Genomic DNA, 12,103 nt, shown 5'->3' with positions numbered 1-12,103 from the left:
AACCTGTTTTTGTTTTGCTGCACAGAAAACTAGGTACAAGATTTCAACAATTTCAGCATTTATTTTGGTGACAACCAGAACATTTTATTAACTTTTGGACACCGATAGGAATTACAAGCTACTTCAAACTGCTGTTGTGCTGGGTAATCCAGAGCTAAGCACTCAGGCACACGCTGTATTCATTGCACAGAGGAGAGGGATTTGGAAATGCCATTATCGACTGGAAGAAGAAGAAAAAAAAAGCGAGAGACTTACGGACTGTAACTGTACGCGCAGCTTAGTCTTCTAATGCAGCGTCTTCCTGATAGAAAGGTGACTGAGGACAGCGACCCAGACCACTTCTCACTCTTTTCTTGCTTCATATCAGTAACAGTTCATTAGTTTGATTTCACACTCGAATGCATATCTCTTTTTTTTTTTTCATTAAGAGGCCCCAATCAAGGGTGCACCTGCAGTGCAGTCTATGATCAGACCATATCATCTCTATGGCAACTCTGCACCATAATCAGAAAGATAAAAACATCAGTTACAGTTCCTGCAGTATCCATGACAATGATTAAATTCTAGAACATTATTTCCCCCTGGTACTATGTGGAATAGTCAAGGGATATCTCCCAGGCAACATGAACCACATGGGTGATTTCACAATTAGGGGTAGCAGTTTGTTTCAAAAGGATCAAAATTAAACCTTCTTGAAATTAAATTATTAAATAATTACATTATTTGTGTGTTGTTGTTTTTTTCCATTTAATATACATCTGCTGAAGGACAAAAACTGAACTGCAACAAATGTTGATATTGGGGAATATTAATAACGAATGGGATTTTCAGATTGACTACATGAGTAACAAGAATGACACTCAGTAGAGTGCATACCTCTGCCAAGGGCAGATGCCGTAGTTGTTGCGTAATCCTGCTAACAAACAAACCAACCAACCAACCAAACAACAAACGAACGGACACGGGTGAAAACATAACCTCCTCACCGGATGTAAATATCCCATCATAAACATTTAAACACTGAAACATGAAGTTCATGGCAACCAGTTTTTCAAAATATATTTGTGCATTTTGTTTGATTGCACTGATTACCCATGACACTTGGAAGTGGACATTTTAGTGTTCGTCAACATACGCAAACATACATTGGAGCATGTCATTTTTTTTGCTCTGACCACAAATTAAGCCAGAGAGCATTAATGTGTGATTATGTTTTGAAGAATTTGACATTTACGTATCATTCTACCCAATCCATGTCAATGTGATAAGGTCAGTCAGATAAGCAGACACAGGTCGACGTACAGGGTGTGAATGTATAAGGGAATAGCACATGACCCATGATTTAATAATGACTGCTTATTTTAGACATTTGATATATTATTAGAAATACAAATATGAAAAGATTGGATGGAGAGATGAAACAAACAGAAGCTATTCTTTTATTTACAATTTTCTTGGCAGGAGCAATTTGTTGTAAAGTAATATGTCAAGAAGCAGAAGAAATCCAAACTTTGGATGGCCCCATGTTGCTCCTCCATGAATAAATCATGCTGTTTATCCCTCTCTTGGGGCAACTGCCTCACAAATAGTTTCTGTAATTGGGAACTTTACCTTGACTTTTGAATACGTTTAAAAATAAACTATACGCTATTTCCGGAGATTTGCTCAAACCAATCCAAATCCATCAAATTCAGACTTGTGTTGCTACTCTTAAGTTGATACCAGATGAGAACAGGAAATAGAAAATGTTTGATCCTGTCATAGAAATAGTGATCATTTGCCACTTGTCAAGTGTGTCTCGCCAGATGTCTGAGTAAGTGGGTTTGCCTTGTTCTGCTGATATCTTTGAAAAAGCACCATAAAGCAGAACATATCAAATCCATAGTCATACTCTTGTATGGGGCTTCTTTGGGGTTTACATAGCAAATTCTGAGTGGTGTTCAAACAAGTGAAAAATGACAGAACGTGGGTGAATCCGCGTAGCATTAAGAAAATCCTTAGACGCTGAGGAGGTATTGAACAAGGGACCCTGATCTCTACCTCTAGGGGGTCATAACTAGCAGAAACAAGCCTTTCGACAACCATAATAACTACTGCACAATGAGGCACATTCAAAGCAGGAATAAAATAAAATGCAGAATCTCTTGAGTATACTTGATCATCAATGTTAAACAGCTGACTGAATGAGCTGACACACTCAGGTGGCGCTAAATTGAAATGACTTCCCACTGGACTCGAGGCACCGTTTGGAGAGGTCATGACTTCCTGTGAGGTATTAAAAAAAAAAAAAACATAAATACAGTGGATGTGCTTCGGGGGCAACACTCAGTACACCACATTAGACTCGACAGGGGTCTCATAGCAGCGGTGTTCAAAAAGCGGAGGGTTTTAATTGGGTGGAGAACAGCTGCCACACGTGACATTGCCCTGAGGAGGACAAGTGACACGGTCTAACACACGCTAATAGGGTGAGACCTCTGCCACCTCCCCTTCGAGGTTCTCAACAGCGAGGCAAACCGCTCATGGCTTTATTTTCAAACAAGCCCAGCATTAACTTTGATATTACAATTAATGCTCTGTAATTGCCCCCACCCCCTGATCGCCATCTTTGCCTCGCTGGCAGAGGTTGAGAGAGGGGAGAGCGCCTTTTAAGGAGGTGACGTTAAGGGTGATAACAAAGTGTAATGATGACAGTGATGGCCCCTGATAATCGTGGAACAGATATTACAGCGGCCATTAAAGAGGCAGCAAACAGCTCTTCAATGATGCATAAGCACGGCGCAGGCTCATCCGACTCTCATTCGGCGGCGCTCATTTGGCGTCGCGTTTGCATTTAGAAGTGATTCGCCGGTCCACTGAGACTGACTGGGCCCTCGTCTCCTGATCCGACTGAGTTACTCAGGCCCGGTCTCTGATGCCGATGATTATCGTTCATTCCCATCATTGTTTGACACGCCACCTAATTTCCACACAGCTGGTGTCGTACCCCGGACATCAACTAAACATGCACAGTGGCTCTTCTCTTTGTCTGTCGTTTTATTACCAACATCGCCCAGAAAAACAAGTCATCTTACAAAAAAAATGAGAGCTCTCACCAAACAGCTGTGACTATCAGTTAATTCCAGTTGTGTATTGTGTGTGTGTGTGTGTGTGTGTGTGTGTGTGTGTATGTGTGTGTGTGTGTGTGTGTGAGAGAGAGAGAGACAGAGAGAGAGAGGAGACAGCGTATTTGCATGGAGGCTCCCTTACTTTCTCAGCCTCAGACGTCTTGGTGGGCTACTCAAAAGGACATCACCTTAATGGCTAGAGAAGTAGAGGTGTCTGGGCACGTTCCCCTTAATGAGCTGCACAGTAATCAGCCTGTGCTTGCTTTATGCCAACACGTTACTTTTTGTAGCTCTCATTTCAACACTGACCAGCAGTAACCATGGTGCCCGTAAAGACACCCAGTCCACACAACAGCCAGAGCATCATCTGCAAAACCAGATAAGTTTCATGGGATCAATGGGGCACCAAGATATGTTACTTTCATCTGGTCATTTCCAGAGCAAAAACATCTTTTTTAGCAGTACAGTCACAATCCTGTGCAAGCTGATCTTTAATAGCTCACAGAGGTGTGCATTTTAATGTTTTACAGAGGCCTGATACATTGGATTTGTGCATATATAATCAGCTCCCAGCATCTTGATACCCCCACTGGCTCCATTACGGGTATCTATAACAATACCTTGGATCATTAGATCTCAGCACGTCGAAAGGCTCACCTTCAGCCTTCATTAGCCGCCAGAACTGTGATGAAGACCCAGGGAATCATATCATGTAATCTCCTCTGGAGACAGGCTATTAATTAATAACAGGCACACCAAAAGGACCCTTATGCACTTCCTCTCTCACTCTCTCGTTCGTTCACTCGTTCGCTCTTTGTGTCTCCTTGCAGGTAATTGATGCCGAGCCTTTGTTTCCTGGCGCTGCCGCCGATACGCCTCCCTGACGCCTTTTGTTTTCCATGCGGGCGGCATAAACAGTAGCTGCCATTACTGGCCAGCAACGCCAGGGCCAGGTGGCATATCTCAGAGAGGCTCGCGGAGACTTCGCCAACACTGCATACTTTCAATACTTTGGGATTTTTTAATTGCGTGAATATCAAACAGAAGACATACACCTGCCACCTGCTTTTTAGTTTTGTACATCAGTTTCAGTTTTGTACACTATAATTTTGTTTTGTTTTTGTTTCTGGTCCTAGGCAATGTGATATGATGGTAATATGCTGTGCCTCTTGGGCTGTGGGGTTTTCATGCAGACAGATATCTTGCCTTAAAGGAGTTAGCAGACTAGGGAGCAGCTGGTGGCGACGGATGACACTTTTGCCCCCGAGAGTGACAGCTCGCTGTTGACATTTGGATGTCATCCTTGGCATGTGCGAGACGGGCAGTGCTGCTGTTGCCCATGTGGGGTTGTTGGGGGCGGTGTCTGGGGGTGGGGGTATGGTTTGACTTTCAATGTGTGATGATTGTTCAAAACGAGATTGACGGTTTGTCAAACACACATAACAAAACCGACTGTCTCAGCACAATACACGAGGACAAATATTTGCTCGCGACTGGCATCAACATGTTGTCCTCACATATTTGTATATGCAAACGAGCAATAACATCCTTCCTGTTCCGGTGGACTGATGTGATGAACGTGCTTTGGGAAAATAGTCATTCAATAGTCTGACATTAAATGACAGGAAGTGCATTTTTCATATTTATCTCCTCAGTACACTTTGAATCATGTATTAAAATAGAAAGATGGAGCATAGTGCGTAAATTAAAAGGAAAAATAATCCTTAAATATCACTGTGAGTTCCATGCTTTGTCGAGCCTCTGGGAGCTGAAGGATAGCGGAGTAGATTAAGGGATTTCAGACTGTTCTTTCTGTCCATCATAATTTCCCTTAGTGATTAAAACACAAGGCAGCTTAACAAACTCTGCTGCAAGTGAGTAAAAAAAATGTGATTTGATTCAGGGAGAAGGGAAAAAGAAGGCCAGTCTGTTGATCTGCAACTTTCCCTAATCTTGAAATCGCATTTAAAGTTAACTTAGCGGGGGGAAAAGAGTGATGTCAGTGTGGGAACTGTAAGCACTCCCTTTCCTCAGATGCTCTTGTGCCCAGAGCACTTATATAAAGCGATCTTACCAGGAATTAGTATTTTCTTTCCTTCCTCCTCTACATTCGACCAACCATAAATATCCTTATTTCCACTGGGAGAAAACAGGCAAAACCCCCAAAGTGAAAATGCACTGGTAATATCAAGAAATTTCAATATGCATTATACACATTGGGGACGGCTTAAACCGGTGCACTTCTCTTTTTTCACCCCCCGAAATGGTAATGACATTAATCTGATCTAATATTACAAAGCCCTGTTCCACTCCGTTTTGAGCACTGCACAGGGGAAGTACAGGCTAACACACCACTTTCTGTCCTCAAAAGACTGTGTTGAGGTGAGGTGAGCTGGGCTCGGAGGGCTGTAGGCTGCAAGACAGCTGCAGAGTAGAAGCCTGCTGAGTGAAAGGCAAGGCTCTAACGGCAGATGATCGCAGGGGAGAGGAGGTGAGAGGAGGAGGAGGAGGAGGAGAGAGGAGGCCTAGCCCTGCTGGATGCCGTGTTTGACGCTGCGCCTGAGAGCAGCTTGGCTGGGTGGGTGATGGATGAGGGAGTCCCAGAGTGTCCGGTGAAATATGGCATGACGTGTGCGTGTGTCACACACACACACAGACGTTTAGACACAGTTGCGTGGGACTGGTGTCAGATTAAGGGACAGGCTGGATAGGGGACGTTATTGTGAGATGACAGGGGCTTCTTAACGACCCTTGATGGCCCCCACCAGAAGGAGGAGGGAGGGCAATTAATCAGGCACTGACGTGGGCGACGAGGGGCAAGAAGGGATCCGCTGACGCAGATGAGAGGGTGGGCGGTAGGATCCATAAGTCTGAGTTGGCACAACACACCCTCAAACCCCCCCCCCCCCCCCCCCCAACCCAAACGCCCAGTTTGTGATAGAGCAGGAACTTGTTTTAGAGTGACTGTCATATATTGTTGTATCGTTGCATATATTTGGGTGAAGTGATTTGGTTAATGTCATGGAAGTTGACCTATATACAGTGCCCTACAGCTGAAGACTGTTTGACATTCTAGACTAGAAGTATTTATACTTTGTTCAGCAAAGAACTTTCTGGACATTTGCCTGGTAACCATTCTTTAAAAAAAGATGACACATGCATTTATACTAAAAACAAAAGATGCTCAATAGCTTTTTCCACAGCAATTTGATTATTCCAAAGGACATAACCAAAACAATCAAATTTCTGCTCAATCTAAAATCTAAAAAAAAAACCTTTAATCTCTAGTTGTCACTGATGGACAAATGGAAAAGCACTTCAGAGGGAACAGGACAGCATCCTTTCAAGTGATTACCCACTATTCTACCTACTGCTGTGAGCGAGGCTGTCTGGATCTGTGTGAATCCCCTTGTTCTTTAGTAGGATCTCTGAAGCTCTACTAGAACCGTCCCCCTGGAGCAGCACAGGGTACCTGTCAGGTGAATCTTCAAGCGTTTCCAGAATAGTGGGTGTCTCAAAGACCCACGTATCGTAACATTTTCTTTAAGTTACCATTTCCACTCTGGAGAGGTGCTTAGTATGGGTGACATGCTGCATTGTTTACCATTTTAAAATGACTTTAGTGTGAAACAGAACAGTATTTTTGCCGGCAATAATTTCCCAACATTAAGGACAAGATTAGCTCCACACTGGCCAGTACATAACACATTTGCTCCCAAAAACTGTCGACAATTGAAACCATTTATCCCCAGCCTAAAAGCCTTGTGTGTCGATCAAGCAGACATAATGAGAGCACTCACATTTAGAGACCCTCTGGACTGTCCTCTTGACGTCTCCATTCCCAGAGCCCCAGCAACCATCCTCATCGTCGCAGTCACCGCTGTATCGGCCCTCTCGGTCTCCACTTCCTGTCTCGATCTCGTCCAGAGTCCCAAACTTTGGGATCGACTTCCCTTGTAGGAGCTGCAGAAGGATGGAAGCAACCAATCACCATGAGGAATGCTCAATGGCTCAACCACTCACCATGAGGAATGCTCAATGGCTACATACACATCATATTCACAGTAGATACATTATTTATTTATACATATGAAAATACATATTTAAACCTTAAATGTCAACAGTCTACTCTGGATGTGTAAGGTTGTGACTGTCATACATCAAATACTGACTTTAAATGCAACCACTGGCGATAAGAAGGTGAAGTGTTTCGGTACTGCAAATGTAATTACACTTGAATATAATTAAAGAAGTATGTGACAATCTTCACAAAAGCACCCAGGCAAATAATCATACTTCATTTCTTTCCAAAAACAAATAAATAAATAAAAAGTCATGTCATTCCGCTTTCACATGATAATAGCAACAATATCAACATCCTTTAACCACACTAATTACAGTGTTCCACAGCAGCTTGTTAATAGTGGCAAACTTTGTGAACTTCAGTCATACGCTGCGATAATATCTTGCTTTAATTGCCTCATTGAGATGCAAGACCACCTCTCAGACACTGAAAGCTGTTTGTATTTATCAGACAGGTAAGGGCTTTATAGGTCTGTTGTAATTGTCCGCGGTAATTAGTTACTGTAGTGGTTCAATATTAGTGGATTAAGTGGCAGAGCTAATGGATTATTCCTGCCATGATGGACGGGTGGCTGAGAGACACAAACTGCAGAACTAAGCAGGCATTTGGAGGTTGTTTAAAGTCTGCACACGTTAGAGCTTAACATGCTTTTCATGATACTTTTTCATGGAACTTTTTTATAAAAAAAAGGAAAGAAGAAAGAAAGAAAGAAAGAAAGAAAGAAAGAAAGAAAATGAAATCAGGAAAGAAATAAAGGAAAGACAAAAATAAGCAGGCAATAAAAAAAGAAACTCTCAGGGGATCGTGAGCTGTGGCAGAACCTGCCTCCTCCCACATAGTGTGCGTTATAATGATGTGAGTTATAATTTCATGGTTAAAATGGCTTTACTTAATTTCCTGCCCACTAATTAGTGTGATTGCTCTTTCTTTTATTTATTTATTGGCAACGCATCTACTCCCAGAGCTTTAGAGATATCGACATCACTCCAACTCTGTCACGTCCCTGATCCCATGTAGTGATCTTGTAAAAATGGTTGCACGGTTCCCTGTGATTCTTTTGTTATTGTTACTCTTTATTCCCATTGCAATGAATGGTGGAACGTTCGCCTATTCAGTACTCACACTGCCAGCTGAACACTCAATAGACCGATTTTAGACCGATTGCGCTCTATGATCTTTCATTTCAACCACATCATTATGTTCACATATCTGGCTGGCATCTTCTGCTTTCTTTTCATGATTGCTTAAAGATTACAAGTTTTTAATAGGCAAGCTTTTCTCTATCTACGTTCACCACCACTGATTGTCAGAAGTCAGCTTTCTCACACAGATAGAATTAATGTTAAGGTGCGATCCATTCCTTGTCTTAGTACTAGCAAAGTTTACGTATAACAAGACTATAAGACTCGAAGAAGACTAGAACACTATAAGAATAGTCTTCTAATAGCTCCTCTTTGCTAGACTCTGTGACATTGACTTGAGGATTTCAAAGCATGTAATCTAAGTATCACTGGCATTCTTCACTCTTAAAGCAAGGCGGCTACTGCACAGAGATAAACCTGTTCCATTCTTTCTGCATAATTGCCGCAATGGTTATTCAAAATAATAAACAGCTTTACTGGGCCACGGAGCCAGGTAGATAGATGTGAATTTATGCCTGAACTGGATTCCAGATTCAATTCATGCCATACAGCTTCAGTTCAGTTCAGTTCACAGTTCAGTTCATAGTCCCAACTGAAATAAATCTCCTGTGGGATTCATTTTAAGGGAAATACTTAAATACATACATTTAGATAAACTGTGAACTTACTTGACAGAAAAGATGCCTTAAATTTCACAAATGTATTTATTTAAAATTACGTATTTTTTCCTGTTGGATAACCTGAGACTTGTAATCTTTAGCAAAGATTCTGTGGCTCTTAACAGCAGAATGACCACGCTACTCTCTGAATGTGAACCCCATGTCTCCACCTGTCATGATTCTCTCAATCTGACAGCCTGCCCAGGGTTATTCTTTCCTGCTGGACTGGTTTGGCATAAGTTACGAGCATATACTCACATATATATTCTGCAGCTTTAACACGCCACTGCAATGCCTGACCGGATAAATGGGGAAAATGAAGCATTGGGCATGAAAGCTATTACCAACTGCTTCATCCTCACAAATTACTATGCAGGACACATACAGCAGGATTACTGACCAGACACTATGATGTAAACATGAGCAATCCACCCAGCATGTGGTCTGTCTAAATATGTGTGAAGTTATGTTAGCAAGTTATTAAGCAATATATGGAGCCGTATACAACATAAGTGAGTCCAGCCCTGTGCAATATCTTGCAATAATCTGCACTTAAATGCCGAATGATTCAAACTTGTTTCATCTCTTAACAACTGCATTATTTCTAAAATGACAAGTAGAATATTTCCTCTTATAAACAATCGAAAACAAATACTTTAGAAAGACTATATTGAAAATACAGACCTTGAAGTAGAAACGCAATGCAACAAAAGTGAAAACACCTGTGATCACTAACACACTAGTCGGGAAACCTGTGATTATTGAAAAAAGAAAATATAGATATAAAACAACATATGAACTCCAGAACTTTCTTAATTTTGGACCTATGGGTAGTGTCTATCTGCAAGCCGGTTATGCGCTCAGCGAGGGCCATATTGGATGGATTTGAATTTGGACCCTTTACAAAGACAGCGGCCAGTCTGCGTTGCAGTAATAGTTTGTATTTTCCCCACTACAGATTTTGATATGGAGCGATTATCAATGTTTTAGACTGTACTGACAGTTGGACATCAGGTCGTCTGCCTCATCTTGGAATAATTTGTATACATCAATGTTTTCGAGTAAACAACAAAACAATATAAGGTGCAGGTGCATTATAAGAAGCCGGTTTTTCAGTGACATAAATGTGCAAGCTCGCAAGATTAGATTAGCCTGAACATTAATACCTCCTGGATTAGACACGTGGCATTAAACTATAGCCTAATATGTTTAGCTTGCTAACGTAAGTAACGGTACAGCAACGTTACTTCTAATTCAGTGGCGGCAGTCTGCCATTGTTGAAAGCATAGGGGAAACACTTTATGACACAAATCAAATTTCATGAGATTTTAAAATCCCATGAGTTTTATAGGATTTACATGACAGTGGGTAACCTGGACCACGGTGACGTCAGAGTCTCGACAGGGTAGCACGGAAGTGGGAATGTGATGATACGGGGCTACATGAGTGCAAAAGGTGTTGGGGAGATGACATTTAGAGATGGCACCAAGAATGCCTGTGGATTTACCAAAATACTGTCTGACAAGATTACTCCCAGTCTCCAGAAGCTTGGCAGAAGAGAAAAGCGCACTGCCAAAATCACGCAAGAGTTCCTAAAGAAGAAAAAAAAAGACCTGGCTTGACCAAGTGTCGCCTGACTTGAATCCCATAGAGCACCTTTGGAGTATTTTAAGGAGAAAGGCAGAGCAATACACTCCTCAGGAGCAGCTTCAAAAATTTCTCTGAAAAATGGCAGAACAGAAATTTGTGCAACACTGGTACCTTCCATGCCGAAGAGGATAGAGTCCGTCATCAAAGAAATAGGTGGACATACGAAGTATTGAAAAACTAAAACATTTGAATCATTGAAACATAATGAAAGGTGTACTGGCTTTTGTTGCATTGGGTCCATACTGTGGGGCCTACAGTTTTTAACATAGTACATACTAACTGTATTGTTCAAGTAATGCAATTACTGTGGATAATAGACAAATGCAGCATAAAAAACAAAAAACATTTGTCAACTACCGTTTTAGCCCCTAAATTCTTTAGTATCTCTACAATCTAAGTGGAGTAATTTAACACAAGTTTGCAGGGTCATTCTCCACATTCCAGTATGTCTTACAAAAGCAGACCGGCGGCCAGAGTATTGTGTTAGCCAAATCTTGAGAGGTCATATCACAGCAACTATGTTCTCTTGAGATGCAAACAATGGCGCTTGTAGAAACAGAAATCAATCAAACTGCCGTTTACAATTTTCATCAGAGCAAGAAGACAGGGGAAGCAAGGGAAATATTTTTCTGGCATTAGAAACAAACTAAAAATGATCCTCCAACACACTTATTACATGTGGAGTTCTCTCTCTCTCTTCCTCTTTTCTCCCTCTCTCTATCTCTCTCACACAGACACACACAGACACACAGACACAGACACACACACACACACACACACACACACACACACACAGACACACACACACACACAGTACACAGAGTAATCACTTCTACCTGGCAAACTATCATTCGAAGAAGGAATTGCACCAAGCTAAATCAGATCACGCCCAAGAATCTGAACGCACATAAAGTGAGATGTTCACTGATTTCAGTGACTGTTTTCAAAATATTCCCGTTAGGGCTCGACTGTCAAAAATCAGAGACTCATTCATTTCAATCCAGAGTTGTCGCTCTGCAGTGACCTTGCCAATCAGCACGATGTAACTAACATCAAACAGCAAAGGAGATCAAAGTTTGGCCCAGATAACAGCGCAGTAGCAAAAATGGCATCAAATGCACGATAGCATATAAATAATCCCATCCTTGCCTATCTACGCTCTGACATTAAGCCTACTTTTAGGAAGTTTTTAATGATTTCATAACATTGACACACAACATGTATTCTTTCTCTCATTTTCACATTGTAATGTGATTGGTATCAGCTGATCAGTTGGCCGATTGATCTTCGGGACTCAGAAAGCTAGGAAAAAGAGACACAGACCATATGTTCCATAACATGCAAGAGAATATTGATTTCTCTGCCACTTATTCAAAACAGACCTTTTAGTGCAGATCTGGTTCTGTGTTGTGTCTACCTTTCAGACAGCCTGCACTCAAGAATAAAAGAGACCATGGAGGA

At 41.6% G+C, this 12,103-nt stretch overlaps 1 protein-coding gene across 1 annotated transcript in view; it reads right to left on the bottom strand.

Annotated features, from left to right (window-relative positions):
* The window catches only part of gpc5a (glypican 5a), a 131,892-nt gene that overhangs the window by 29,057 nt on the left and 90,732 nt on the right, over nt 1-12,103 (bottom strand). Inside the window, exon 7 of the mRNA XM_012840616.3 lies at nt 6,908-7,070. Within this exon, the coding sequence (XP_012696070.2) occupies nt 6,908-7,070 (163 nt within the window). The remainder of the gene's footprint in view (nt 1-6,907; nt 7,071-12,103) is intronic.

This window comes from Clupea harengus, chromosome 21 (assembly GCF_900700415.2).
Source record: "Clupea harengus chromosome 21, Ch_v2.0.2, whole genome shotgun sequence".
Lineage (NCBI taxonomy): Eukaryota > Metazoa > Chordata > Actinopteri > Clupeiformes > Clupeidae > Clupea > Clupea harengus.
The sequence above is the reverse complement of the archived record's forward strand: the minus strand, read 5'-3'. Positions and strand labels throughout refer to the sequence as shown.